The sequence below is a fragment of the Thamnophis elegans genome, unplaced genomic scaffold (genome assembly GCF_009769535.1).
Source record: "Thamnophis elegans isolate rThaEle1 unplaced genomic scaffold, rThaEle1.pri scaffold_65_arrow_ctg1, whole genome shotgun sequence".
Classification (NCBI taxonomy): Eukaryota; Metazoa; Chordata; class Lepidosauria; order Squamata; family Colubridae; genus Thamnophis; species Thamnophis elegans.
In genome coordinates this window covers 26570-40828 of record NW_022473901.1, presented here as the reverse complement: position 1 = coordinate 40828, position 14259 = coordinate 26570, and the positions used below count along the sequence as shown (strand labels likewise).

Sequence of the window (14259 nt, the reverse complement as noted above, 5' to 3'; positions counted from 1 at the left end):
AAAGCGGCAAGGGCAGATTCGTTGATTGATTGGGTGCATTGGACAGGCAGTCCTCGACTTACAACAGTTTGCTCAGTGGCGGTTCAAAGTTACAACGGCACTGAAAAATGGGACTTATGAGCATTTTTCACAGTCACGGCCTTTGCAGCATCGTCCCTTGATCAAAATCCGAACGCTTGGCAAACTGGTTCATATTTATCGCCGCCGCTGTGACCCAAGGTCACGGGATCTCTTTTTGCAACCGTGGGGAAGCCATATTCACTTAACAACCGGGCTATTAACTTATCGACCGCAGTGGTTCATTTAGCAACGGTGGGGGAAGGAAGGTCGTAAAATGGGGCGAAACCTCACTCAACAAATGTCTCACTTAGCAACAGAAATTTGGGGCTCTATCGTGGTCGTATGTTGAGGGCTGCCTGCGTACTCAATATACAACCGTTCCTTTAGTCACCGTCTGAAGTTAGAACAGCACTGAAAAAACATGGCTTACGACTCGTCCTCGCATTTACGACCGCCACAGAATCCCCATGGTCCCCTGATCAAGATTTAGGTGCTTGGCAAGTGGAATGTTTTAGTGTCCCCGGATCACGCAATGACGACTTTCCCAGGGGATTGGGGAGAGCTAGTAGCTTGGGTAATTACCCAAAGGAAAGAGTGCCTCTGAGCATGTGCAGAATTTATATTTTTTTCCATGGGGAAAAAAAATAATCAACCTGCCTAGCACAGAATATTCCAAGACTTCAACCCTGAGTGTGACAAGGCGAAGCAATTAATTGATCATTGCAATTTTTTAAATTATTATTATTATTTATTATCAAGGACCGAGGTGGCGCAGTGGTTAGGGTGCAGTACTGCAGGCCACTTCAGCTGACTGCTATCTGCAGTTCAGCGGTTCAAATCTCACCGGCTCAAGGTTGACTCAGCCTTCCATCCTTCCGAGGTGGGTGAAATGAGGACCCAGATTGTTGGGGGCGATATGCTGACTCTGTAAACCGCTTAGAGAGGGCTGAAAGCGGTATATAAGTCTAACTGCTATTGCTATTGCAGGTCTTTCATGACCCAGCTAAGTAATATCTTCAGTGCAAGAAGGAAGGGAGATTTCCAGAGATGAAGAATGGGAGGAGAAAGAGGAGTGGGGCTGAGGGGTCTTTGGTTCTCTATGAGCTTGGTAGTTTTCTTGCTGACTCTGTAAACCGCTTAGAGAGGGCTGAAAGCGGTATATAAGTCTAACTGCTATTGCTATTGCAGATCTTTCATGACCCAGCTAGGTAATATCTTCAGTGCAAGAAGGAAGGGAGATTTCCAGAGATGAAGAATGGGAGGAGAAAGAGGAGGGGGGCTGAGGGGTCTTTGGTTCTCTATGAGCTTGGTAGTTTTCTTGCTGACTCTGTAAACCGCTTAGAGAGGGCTGAAAGCCCTATCAAGCGGTATATAACTCTAAGTGCTATTGCTATTTTCAAACGCTGTTTGAAGGCGCGTATTCAAATAGTTCCAATATTATACCGCAAGAGGCGCTAATGCCAAGTAAGGGCAAAGCAAGGTCGGGAGGAGTTTCGCTTCTCACGACTGAGCATGCCCGAGAATGCGCACATGCGCAGTCTCAGCAGGTCGCGGGAAGGTCCTTTCGGCCGTCTTGGGGCGGCGGGGAGTCACGTGACACGCGTAAAGATGGCGGCGCCGGCGCTGGTGAGTAGTTGGGGTTTTTTTTTTTGGTTTGCTTTTCGTGGCAAACCCGTTTCAGAACAAATAGACCGGATTTGAACTCGGCACCTGGGTTTTCGATGAAGGGCAAGGCAGGAAAATGACTCCCAGGGGTGTCAGCCCCTCCTTTAGCTCCCCTCCCTCCTTGCCCACAGGTATTTTGCATTATTAGATATTTATTTTGCCTTTATATATGTACCTGTGCATGTGTGTTGCTTCAAAACTCAGGCAGCCGGAGCTGCACACCTGTTCCCTGAATTTGGGAGGGGAAAAAACCACGTTTACCTTTGCAAAAGAGCTTTTCCCGCTGAAAATGCAGGTAGTCCTCGATTTATGACCACAAGGGAGTCGTCCCCCCCATTTCTTTTGCTAAGTAAGACCGTTGTTAAAGTGGATTTCTTTCTTGTACGGGGGGGTGGGGGCTAAGTGAATCACTGCAGGTGTTAGGTTGGTAACACGGTCGTTAAGTGAATCGGGCTTCCCCCTTGACTTTGCTTGCCGGACGGTCGCAAAAAAGGGGATCCCGTGACCACGCAGCAGCCGTCACAAACACGAGTCGGTTGCCAAGCGTCTTGAATTTGGATCACGCGACATCCACAAGGATGCCCCGGCGGTCGTAAGTGTGAAAAATGATCATAACTTACTTTTTTCAGTTCCGTTGTAAATTCAAACTGTCACTAAGTGAACTGCTGTAATGTGAGGACTAGCTGTACCAATCAAGTAATTCAGGCAAAGCAAAATGGATTTTTTTAAAAGAGGTATGTGAAGTTTTTTATGGGGGGGGGGAAACAAATGATGCATACATTCAGTACATGTGATACAGCAGTAAGTAAATAAATACTAAAAGTCATAGTTTGCACATGAAGTTTGAATAATCGGAAAAACTGATTCTAGATAACCATCTACAAGGGGCAAATTTATGGGCTAGCCTCACCTTTTTCCCAACTAGGTTAGTATCTTTCTTGAAAGTTGCAAGCATATTCAAGGTCTTGCAGGCTAACTTCCTATTGTGTGGTTGCTGAAAGTTGCAAATTCGGGCATGCCTAAAAAAAAATAATCTCCGTTAAAAGAAAAATATGCTTTCTTATAGATTGTCTGTATTTGTATCCTGCCTTTTATTATTTTTACAAATAACTCAAGGTGGCATATACAACACGCTTCCCTCCACTTGTTTTCTCCACAACAACAGCCCTGTGAGGTGGATTGGGCTGAGAGAATGAGAGGGACTGGCCCAAAATCATCCAGCCATCTTTCACACCTAAGGAGGAACTACAACTCATAATCTCCTGACGATTGACCCAAAGCTACCCAGCCAGGTTTCATACATCAGGCAGGACTAGAACTCACTATATCTTGGTCATTTGGCCCAAAGTCACCCAGTTGGTTTTTATGCCTAAGGTTGGACTAGAACTCACTGTCTCCTGGTGTTTTTCATGCCTAAGACAGGACTAGAACTCACTATATCTTGGTCATTTGGCCCAAAGTCACCCAGTTGGTTTTTATGCCTAAGGTTGGACTAGAACTCACTGTCTCCTGGTGTTTTTCATGCCTAAGACAGGACTAGAACTCACCATCTCTTGGTCATTTGGCCCAAAGTCACACAGTTGGTTTTTATGCCTAAGGTGGGACTGGAACTCACCGTCTCCCGGTGATTTTCATGCCTAAAACAGGGCTAGAACTCACCATCTCTTGCTCATTGGCCCAAAGTCACCCATTTGGCTTTTATGCCTAAAGTGGGACTAGAACTCACAGCCTCCTGATGATTTTCATGCCTAAAACAGGACTAGAACTCACCATCTCTTGCTCATTAGCCCAAAGTCACCCAGTTAGCTTTTATGCCCAAGGTGGGACTAGAACTCACAGTCTCCTGATGATTTTCATGCCTAAAACAGGACTAGAACTCACCATCTCTTGCTCATTGGCCCAAAGTCACCCAGTTAGCTTTTATGCCTAAAGTGGGACTAGAACTCACTGTCTCCTGGTGTTTTTCATGCCTAAGACAGGACTAGAACTCACCATCTCTTGGTCATTGGCCCAAAGTCACCCAGTTGGCTTTTATGCCTAAGGTGGGACTAGAACTCACTGTCTCCTGGTGTTTTTCATGCCTAAGACAGGACTAGAACTCACCATCTCTTGCTCATTGGCCCAAAGTCACCCAGTTTTATGCCTAAGGTGGGACTAGAACTCACAGTCTCCTGGTGATTTTCATGCCTAAGACAGGACTAGAACTCACCATCTCTTGCTCATTGGCCCAAAGTCACCCAGTTGGCTTTTATGCCTAAGGTGGGACTAGAACTCACAGCCTCCTGGTGTTTTTCATGCCTAAAACAGGACTAGAACTCACCATCTCTTGCTCATTGGCCCAAAGTCACCCAGTTGGCTTTTATGCCTAAGGCAGGACAAGAACTCACTGTCTCCTGGTGAGGGGCCCAAACTCCCTCAGCTGTTTTTTGGTGCCTAAGGTGGGACTAGAAAATAGTAATTTGGGAAGCTCTAAAAAATACTTGCTGTGTCCCAAAAGTGCTTTTTCCAAAGGCAATGGGGCTTTCTTGTTTTTTTTTCCTTAAAGACATTTCGATTTCTCATCCAAGAAGCTTCAGAACCTTCTGGAATAAGAAAGCGAAACATCTTTAAGGAAAAAACAAGAAAGTTCCGTTGCCTTTGGAAAAAGCACTTTTGAGATAACCATAGCCTGAATGACTGAGACGCTCCCTATACATTTATTTGCTGTGTAGCTAAAAATGCTGGCCAGCTGGTGGTGCTGTTAATTGACAATGACTGTAAACTCAACTCAACTAAACAACAAAGGTTTCTTTCTTTGTAGAAAATGTTGCTTCTGCTTCCTTCTCTTTCCAGCTCCGGCAAAGCAAACGTTTGACCTCCTTATGCGTCGGCTGTCAGTTTAGCAGCACGTCCGAGGGTCTTTCTTCAAACCACCAGAAAGGTGGGATATTTCAGTATCTCTCCAGCCGCTTCTACGACATTGAAAGCTTTGTCGAAATTGGCCGGAAATTAAAGAGATGGAAAATGGAAAAAGGAAACAAGTAGGTGGACCTGGGAGGACTCTAAGAATCTCCCTTTAATTCCTGCTATAGTAGTGGATTCCTGCACTGGACAGAGATGGATTAGATTCCAGCAGGGTGGCTGGGGAATTCTGGGGATTGAAGTCCTTGCATCTTTAAGTATGCTGGCTGGGGAATTCTGGGGATTGAAATCCTTGCATCTTTAAGCATGCTGGCTGGGGAATTCTGGGAATTGAAGTCCATGTGCCTTTAAACATGCTGGCTGAGGAATTCTGGGAATTGAAGTCCTTCCACCTTTAAGTATGCTGGCTGGGGAACTCTGGGGATTGAAGTCCTTGCATCTTTAAGCATGGTGGCTGGGGAATTCTGGGAATTGAAGTCCTTGCATCTTTAAGCATGCTGGCTGGGGAATTCTGGGAATTGAAGTACACACATGACATATGGAAGTTTTCCATAACCGACAAGAGTTTCCCACGGAGGTTTTTTTTATACCTTTTCCACCCACAGGTATGACATTGGCCTACACCAGCACTACGGCAGCGATATCGGAGCCGCCATCTTTGTCCTGAAGCTGCAGGGAGCCATTCGGTATGTGCAACGCCTATTTCTATCCACCGCTGCATTGTGGGGGGGTTGTATCCTTTCATCCCTCCCAGTTCTGACCTAAGCTTCCCTAAAAAGCACAAGGCAGATTCCTGGTCCCGACAAAACCCCTTTTATTAAACGAATGTGAATTCCTCTCATTCCCATTCAGCCAAGGCCTGGCAAACAGTCTTTCAAAGGCGTATTTATGACCACAGACCTTATCTAGCTTGGAAAGCTGCCCTGTAAATATTTCCCAAATGAAGTGCTTTTGCAAGGAAAGACTTTGGCACAGAGTCTCTGAGATTCACGGACAGATATTCACACTCCTGAAATGAATGAATGAATGAATGAATGAATGAATGAATGAATGAATTGTCTCCTGCAAACTCCACTCCCCTTCAGCTCCTCTTTTACTCCCTATGGGAGGGGCCATTCACCTTCCACATGTGACTTTACTCCCAAGTCGACCCTGATTTCTGAGCTGTTCTTTTCTTCTGGCAACTCTGTGCATGCGTGCACTGGGAACAGGCTCCAGCTGTTCATCTGCCTCACTGATGTCTGATTCCGAAGGCAGCTGATAACTGGCATACGGCCCTGGCTCTCTCTCTGCCTCCGACGCAGAGCCCTCGTCCGAGACTCCAGGACTGGCCTATGTTCCTCCCCAACCTCCTCACTGTCCGACTCTGCTGCGAGATCCTCTGGCCGTACACAACACTCCCAGACACCTGGATTCACTTGACCACAATATTTGTGGCCTTAAAATTAGGTGGCAAACTTAACATCAACTGTTTCAGCAGAGAAGATTGTAAAAACAATGCAGGCAGGAAACCCTCGACGTAACGATCACAAATTGAGCCCAACATTTTTATAGTTAAGGGAGACCTTTGTTAAGTGACTTTTTGCCCCATTTTATGGCCTTTCTTGCCACCGTTGTTAAGCAAATCTGGCTTCCCCCTTGACTTTGCTTGGCAGGAGGTCGCAAAAGGGGATCATGGGACCCCTCCCCAGGACACTGCAACCGTCATAAAGACGAATCAGTGGCCAAGAGTCTGAATTTTGATCACACGATCACGTGGGGGCCACGAAGATCGTAATTGGGAAAAATAGTCGTAACTCGCTTTTTTTTCAGTGCTTTGTAATTTGGAATGGTCACTAAGAGAGCTGTTAAGAGTGGTGCGATGCCGTAGGGGTGGAGCTCTTGCCTCACAATCCGGAGTCTGTTAGTTCAATCCTAGGTAGAGGCAGAAATTTCTCTCTCAGAATATATCTGCCGAATAAAAACTCCGCACTGGCGACAGGGTAGGGCATCCGGCCAGTAAGCACTCAGCTCCATTCAGTTGCCCAGACTCCACCCTGCAAAGGATTATGGAGTCATTAAAAGAAGAAGATGATGATGCTGACTGAGAGAACGGTTATAAAGTGAGGACTACCTGTAAATTAGTAAAGCAGCCATTCATCTTTTATATCTTCGCTCCTCTTACTCTTCCGTTCCCCAACAAAAATGTGAAATGCAGCCGGCTGCCATAAATCTGGGGCCTCCTCAGTGGCCCCTCCAGGACCTTGTGGGCTTCCTATCCCAGCAGCCCAAAAGTCTGGAGAACTGCAATTTGTCATCCTCGACTTACAAATGTTCATTTAGTGACCATTCAAAGTTACAACGGCATTGAAAAAAAAAACTGACCCAGGAATGATTTTCCTACGAACGTTTCGCCACCCCCAGGCTCACGTGATCCAGCTTTGTGGCGAGGAAGGCCGTAAAGTGAGGCAAAACTCACTTAGCAAATGCCTCACTTAAGAACAGGGAATTGTGGGCTCAGTGAGGGCCGCCTGTGTTGAGATCAGGAGATTTTTATTATTATTATTATTATTAAATAATAATAAATATAAATATAAATAGCCGAGGTGGCGCAGTGGTTAGGGTGCAGTACTGCAGGCGACTTCAGCTGACTGTTATCTGCAGTTCAGCGGTTCAAATCTCACCGGCTCAAGGTTGACTCAGCCTTCCATCCTTCAGAGGTGGGTAAAATGGGGACCCAGACTGTGGGGGTGATATGCTGACTCTGTAAAACCGCTTAGAGAGGGCTGGAAGCCCTATGAAGCGGTATATAAGTCTCACTGCTATTGCTACTACTATTGCTATTATCCCCCACCCCGAAAAACAGATTTATTTTGCTTTAGTTTCCAGGACCAAATGGATTGGTATCGCCAGGACCCTAAAGGGGAAGAAAACATGGATTTTACAGATTATTGTGGGAAATCCTTGGAAGGCATCGACCTCAGCAGCTCCTTCATCAGTTACATCGGCCTGAAAAACTTCGGTGAGAAATATCAGCCTACGTTTGGGGCCTAGGAAGGTTTGGGTGGCAGTAAGCCCTTGCCCCCTGCCCCTCCTTCCCTCCTATTCCTCCCCCTCCCTCTCCCCCTTGTCCCCCTCCCTCCTTCCCTCCTATTCCTTCTCCTCCCTCTCCCCCTTGTCCCCCTTCCTCCTTCCCCCTGCCCCTCCTCCCCTCCTCCCCATATTCCACCCTCCTCCTTCCCTCTCCCTTTCGTCCCCCTCTACCATTCTGCCCATTCCTTCCTCCTGCCTCTCCTTCCCCTCCTCCTTTTCCTCCTTCCCATATCCCCCCTCCTCCTCTTCCCCCTCCTTCCCTTTGTCCTCCTCCCCTATTCCTCCCCTTCCTCCTCTCCTCCTCCCCTCCTTTTTCCTCCTCCCTCTCTCTCCTCTTCCTCCTCCTTCCCATATTCCCCCTCTCCTCCTTTCCCTCTCCTCCGTCTCCCCCTCCCCCTCCCACATTCCTCCCCTTCCCCCTACCCCTCCTCCTCCCTCTCCAACTCCCCTATTCCTTTCCTTCCTCTTTCCCCCTACCTATCTGCCCCACTTCCTCCTTCTCCCTCCTCCTCCCCATTTCCCCTCCTCCCTCTTCTTCCCCATTGTCGTCCTCCTCCATTCCCTCCTCCTCCTCATTACCCCTTTCTCTGTCCCCCATTCCTCCCCTACCTCCTTCCCCCTGCCCCCCTCCCCCACTCCTTCTCCCCCATTCCTTTCCTTCCCCTCATCCCCCCCACCCTATTCCTTTCTTTCCTCCTCCCCTCTACCCGTCCGCCCCTCTTCTTCCTGCTCTTAGTTCCTCTCCTCCCTCTTCCCCATCCCCCTCTTCCTCCTCCTCCTCCCCTCCCTCCCTCCCTCCTCCTCCTCCTCATTACATTTCCTCCCCCTGTTCCTTTTCCTCCTCTTTACGGGATGCTTGGCACAGCAAATTCCCATTCTTTACTACGGCTGGCGGCCGCAGTTCAGACATCACTTGCTAAACTTTCATGGGTGGGGGTGGGTGGGTGGATGGGTAGACTTGACAGTGCGTGTCTCTCCCCTCCCCGTCTGGCACCACAGCCCCGACCTCACCCTAGCTGGCTGGCGTGTCACACCTTCATCATCTGCACCCCATACATTTTACTGACTTCTCCTTCTCCACTTCGTGAGTTATAGGGACATTTGCAACCTTTGCCCCCCCCTTTTTTTTTAACGCAAACGATCTCAGGCGTTTCCCAGATTTTCCTGGTTGTGCGTTTGATTCTGTGCCCGTTTTCTTTTCTTTCTTTTTTAAAATATTTTTTATTGGACAATGTTGTTCATTTTGTGTCACAATTTCAATCTTTACAACGCTCTGGTATCGGTAGATCTAGCAATAGCAATAGCAGTTAGACTTATATACCGCTTCATAGGGCTTTCAGCCCTCTCTAAGCGGTTTACAGAGTCAGCATATCACCCCCCCAATCTGGGTCCTCATTTCACCCACCTCGGAAGGATGGAAGGCTGAGTCAACTTTGAGCCGGTGAGATTAGAACCGCTGAACTGCAGATAACAGTCAGTTGAAGTGGCCTGCAGTGCTGCACCCTAATCACTGCGCCACCTCGGCTCTTAAATGTGTACATACATTCAAGTTACTTACCTTATGTTTTTCCTTTCCTTTTATGTATGTATCTATTTTATACAGTGTGCTATTATTATAACTATATCATTGCGTGTATTACATCTTCCTTTACTGGAACCTTCTTGATCTTTGCTTCTAATCTTAAGCAATTATACCAAATGTGTCCCAAATCATATTCCGTTTCTCCTCTTTCTTTTATTTCCATTGTTAGCCTATCCATCTCTGCACATTCAAACACTTTTATCACCATTCTGTCAGTTTTGCGCATGTATGATTCTGGCTGCTGTTGTTATGTGTCGCATGATATATTGCCGTGGTGGCGAAGCTATGGCACGCATGCCACAAGTGGCAGACGGAGCCATTTCTGAGGGCACACGAGGCGTTATCCTGTCAGCTCCAGCGCACACGCGAGTGCTGGCCAGCTGGTTTTTGGCCTTGGTTTTGGGCCATTTTTTCGCCCACTGGAGGCTCCAGGGAAGCCTCATGAAGCCTCCGGAGGGTGAAAAACCACCCAATGCACAAACCAGAAGTCCCAGAACGGACTTCTGGTTTCCGTTGGGCTGTTTTTCACCCTCCAGAGAGAGAAAAACGGCCCAATGGGCAACCCGGAAGTCCGTTCCCGAACTTCCGGTTTGTGCGTTGCATGGTTTTTCGCCCTCCGGAGACTCCTAGAAAGCCTCTGGATCCTGGGGAGGGCGAAAAACTGGGCCCACCGGAAGTTGGAAAATGGGGCGTTTAGGAGACTCTGGAGAGCCTCCGGGGGGTGGGGGAGGCCGTTTCCCCCCTCCCCAGGCTCCAAGAAAGCTGTGCGTGCATGCATGGAGCAGGGTTCCACCACAAAACCGCGCTCGACTAAACCGCACCCGACTAAACCGCATTGCTGACGTCATCAACAGGGCGACAACAGCGCGGAGACAGAAGCACGCTGTAAACCCTAAACCTAAAATTAACCCCTAAACCTAAACCTAACTCCCCTAAACCTAATCCTAAACCTAACCCTAATCCTAATCCTTAACCTAACCCTTAACCTAACCCTAAACCTAACCCTAAAGCTAACCCTTAACCTAACCCTTAACCTAACCCTAAAGCTAACCCTAAACCTAACCCTAAAGCTAACCCTAAACCTAACCCTTACCTTAAGTTGAATCGGCTTGCTTTCAAAGCGCTATTTAAAGCGCCCTTCTTTCTCCGCGCTTGCTGTTGTCGCCCTGTTGATGACGTCAGCGACGCGGTTTAATCGGGCGCGGCTTAGTCAAGCGCGGTTTTGATGGGTCACGATGGAGCAGTGGGGGTGGGTGGGAATTAACGCATGCACAGGGCATACAGCGCAGGGAGACAATAAATTATGGGGGTGGACAGGATCACGTGCTTTTTGCACTCTAGAAATGGTGGGCCATCCCTGCTAGATTGTGTTTTTCTACAGTCGTTTCCTCTTAATGCGCCTAATAATAATCCCGTGTCCATCTTCAATCTCCTCCAATCCCCTGGATCCCCCCCCACAGCGAACCTGAAAGGCCTGAAGCATCTGGACCTGAGCAGATGCCCTCTCATCGACGACTGGTGCCTGAATCTGCTGCACCCCTTTGGTTCCACCCTGCAGACTTTGTCTTTGGCCGGCTGTCCCCGGATCACGGAGAAAGGGCTGCCTTGCCTCCACCACTTTGAGTAAGTGCAGCCGTGTAGGGGCAGAGGGTCTCCATCCCAGGGAGGCTTCTTCACTCCAGGGCTGGGGAAAAAGAGAGAGAAGCAGAGGTGGGGGTTTTCCAGGGAGCGCCAAGCGCCTTAGATGGTGGCGCGAGTCATTGCGTCCTTGAGTTGGAAAGGAATTTTAGAGCTTTAGGGATCTCCAACCTTGGCCACTGGAAGACTGGTGGACTTCAACTCCCAGAATTCCTCAGCCATCCTTGGCGACTTTAAGAGTGGAGGACTTCAACTCCCAGAATTCTTCAGCCATCCTTGGCGACTTTAAGACTGGTGGACTTCAACTCCCAGAATTCCTCAGCCATCCTTGGCGACTTTAAGACTGGTGGACTTCAACTCCCAGAATTCCTCAGCCCATCCTTGGCGACTTTAAGACTTGAGGACTTCAACTCCCAGAATTCCTCCGCCAACCTTGGCGACTTTAAGACTGGTGGACTTCAACTCTAGTCCCACCTTAAGCATGAAAGCCGACTGGGTGACTTTTGACCAATCACCAGGAGACGGCGAGTTCTAATCTTCCCTTAGGCAGGAAAGCTAGCTGGATGAGTTTGGCCAATCCTCTTTTCTTAGTCCAGCCCACTTTGCAGGGTCGTTGTTGCGGGGGAAATTAGGAAGAAGAAGTCATATCAGGTCCCTTTACCACCTCGAGCTATTGCTAAAAACAATTAAGGCTAGAAATAAAAATGAAATAAGGAAACGCCAGCCTTATCTTTTCAGAGAAAGGGGAGGGGGGGTGTCAATGGAAGCAACGGGAAAATCCCTGTATTCATTTCTTGCAGGAATTTGGAACGCCTGGATGTCTCCAGTCTCCCTTCTGTTTCTCACCCGCTGTTAATTCGGATTCTCCTGGAAGAGATGCTGCCCCAGTGTTACATTGTGGGGATGGACGATCAGGATGACACGGATTCTCCCACCGAGCTGGAAAAAGAACGGATTTCCCCCACGCTCAGCGGGGTCTCCACTTGAACCGGAAAGCAAAACAGTTCTTTAAACCTTCGTGTCCCTTCTCCGCACCCCTTTGATAAGACACCCACGGACACTGTTGTTTTAAAGCCGACAGTTGTTGACCAAGCTCGTTGTGGATTGTATGAGACACAGTCGGCACAACGGATGTGGCCCCAGGCGGGGGAACCTCTAAAGCAGGGGGTCCCCAAACTTCACCACTTTTAAGACTTGTGGAGGAGAATTTTGGGGAGTTGAACTCCACCAGTCTTTTTTTTTTAATTATTTTTATTTTTATTACATAAACAACACATACACACAACAATAAAAAAACAAAAAGGAAAAAAAACACAAAAAAGAGGGGGAAAAAACCCATCATCACATACAGCATGTCGTTTGGTTACAGGTGTTTTAACATTTATCATTCTTATACATTGATTATTTCATTTAATAGGTCATAATATACAGTTTGGGTTGCTTTGTTTACCATCCCTTCCTCCTGTTATAACACCACCTTAAAAGTTATAACACCACCTTAGAAAAGAAAAGTGAACTCCACCAGTCTTAAAGTGGCCAAGTTTGCAGACCTCTTGTTCTAAAGCAGTGTTTCTCAACCTTGGCAACTTGAAGATGTCCGGACTTCAACTCCCAGAATTCCCCAGCCAGCGAATGCTGGCTGGGGAATTCTAGGAGTTGAAGTCCGGACATCTTCAAGTTGCCAAGGTTGAGAAACACTGTTCTAAAGGATGCCAATGATTTCAATTTTTTTTTATTTTTAATGGCAGTGGGATAATAAATGGGCTCTCCCTATTTAGGGCGTGAGTTAACGCTGGAGGGGGGATCGTTCCCCACTTTTTCAAGGATCACTTTGAATAGATCACTTTAAAAAATAATAATTATACCTTTGATTCAATGAACGGAAAAGCTGAACGATTCCCTTGATAATGTACTAAATCGGCTGCCTTCAGGTTTGGATATCCAACAGCTAGAGAGGGGGTCGGCAACCTGCAGCTCCGGAGCCGCATGTGGCTCTTTTGCGGCTCCCTGATGCTCAAAATATATCTCCCAACCGCCAATGTGCCAGCATAATATTTATTGAGCTTTTCGAGCCCCAGTAGGCCAACCACGGACAAATCCAAAAAGAGAAACATTTCAGAAGAAAGCAGGACATTTAATGCATTACACGGTTTAGCAGTAAGCAGTAAATAGTAACAAGAGTTGGAAGGGAGCTTGGCGGTCATCTAGTCCAACCCCCTACTCACGCAGGAGAGCTGAACTGCTGACCTTTCTGATCAACAAGAAAAAGTTGAATGTTGCAAGGCTTTTTCCCCACTAAACCCCTCGGCTGAAAAATATCTGAATGGAGATGAGAGAGAGAAAAAAACCATTTTGGGACGGATGTGGAAGGTTGATTTGAGCAAAAAAAAATCATTTCAAGAAGTGGATGAAGTCTGCAAATTCAATTCCCTAGGATAGTTTCGTTGGCTGTTCACTGAGTTCATAAACGCAACGCATTATAGGTTTTTTTATACGTAGCATAAAGGATTAAAAAATTATATAGGCAGTTATCGTTTTAGATGTTTTTGTGCCTCAGGGCGGTTTAATTTCCCCGTGGGAAACGGGTGCAGGTGGCTCTTTGAGTGCTTAAGGTTGCCGACCCCCTGAGCTAGAGAGAGAGATGGGAAAAATGCCCTTGAAGAGGATCGATCGTCACTTTTGGATTCGAATTTGGATTAAAAAGGGAGATTTGCTGGAAGAGAATTAAAATAAACCATTTTTTTTTTTAAAAAAAATCCCCCAGAATCTAATTTTGCCTTTCAGGGAAGAACTCAGATTGGAAGGTAAAGGTACCTGCACATATGTGCTTGTCGTTCCCGATTCTAGGGGGCGGTGCTCATCTCCGTTTCAAAGCCGAAGAGCCCGCGCTGTCCAAAGACGTCTCCGTGATCATGTGGCCGGCATGGCTCAACGCCGAAGGCGCACGGAACGCTGTTCCCTTCCCACCAATTCCTATTTTTCTACTTGCATTTTTTACCTGCTTTCGAACTGCTAGGTTGGCAGAAGCTGGGACAAGTCACGGGAGCTCACTCCCTTACGGGGCGCTAGGGATTCGAACTGCCAACCTTTCCGATCCACAAGCTCAGCGTCTTAGCCAGCGGTGGGTTGCAAATATTAGTTACTACTGGTTCGGGCTTGCTCCCGCGCGCACGCAACGCTTCTGCTCTTAGCCACTGAGCCACCACGTCCCTAGATTGGCAGGTAGACTCCTTCTGAATAAGGAGGTTCTGCTTCTCCTGTGTCAGCTGGTGTCAAGAGGTAGGGCGTTCACTGCTTTTCAGGTGGCAGCTGGGAGGGTTCACCTTGAACCCTTCTCACCT

At 47.6% G+C, this 14259-nt stretch overlaps 1 protein-coding gene across 1 annotated transcript; it reads left to right on the top strand.

Moving 5' to 3' along the window:
• Positions 1-1613: 1613 nt before the first annotated feature.
• On the top strand, positions 1614-12174 carry DMAC2 (distal membrane arm assembly complex 2). The gene is made up of 6 exons (XM_032238733.1): positions 1614-1686; positions 4558-4745; positions 5232-5312; positions 7488-7627; positions 10741-10903; positions 11719-12174. The coding sequence occupies exons 1-6, from the start codon at positions 1669-1671 to the stop codon at positions 11903-11905; spliced, it is 777 nt and encodes a 258-aa protein (XP_032094624.1). The 5' UTR covers positions 1614-1668; the 3' UTR covers positions 11906-12174.
• Positions 12175-14259: the final 2085 nt, after the last annotated feature.

Excerpts from the sequence above, each read along its gene's own strand:
- DMAC2 (XM_032238733.1), top strand. Across the intron at positions 5,313-7,487 it reads AAGCTGCAGGGAGCCATTCG|TTTCCAGGACCAAATGGATT; the intron begins GTATGTGCAACG and ends ATTTTGCTTTAG. Across the intron at positions 10,904-11,718 it reads CCTTGCCTCCACCACTTTGA|GAATTTGGAACGCCTGGATG; the intron begins GTAAGTGCAGCC and ends CATTTCTTGCAG.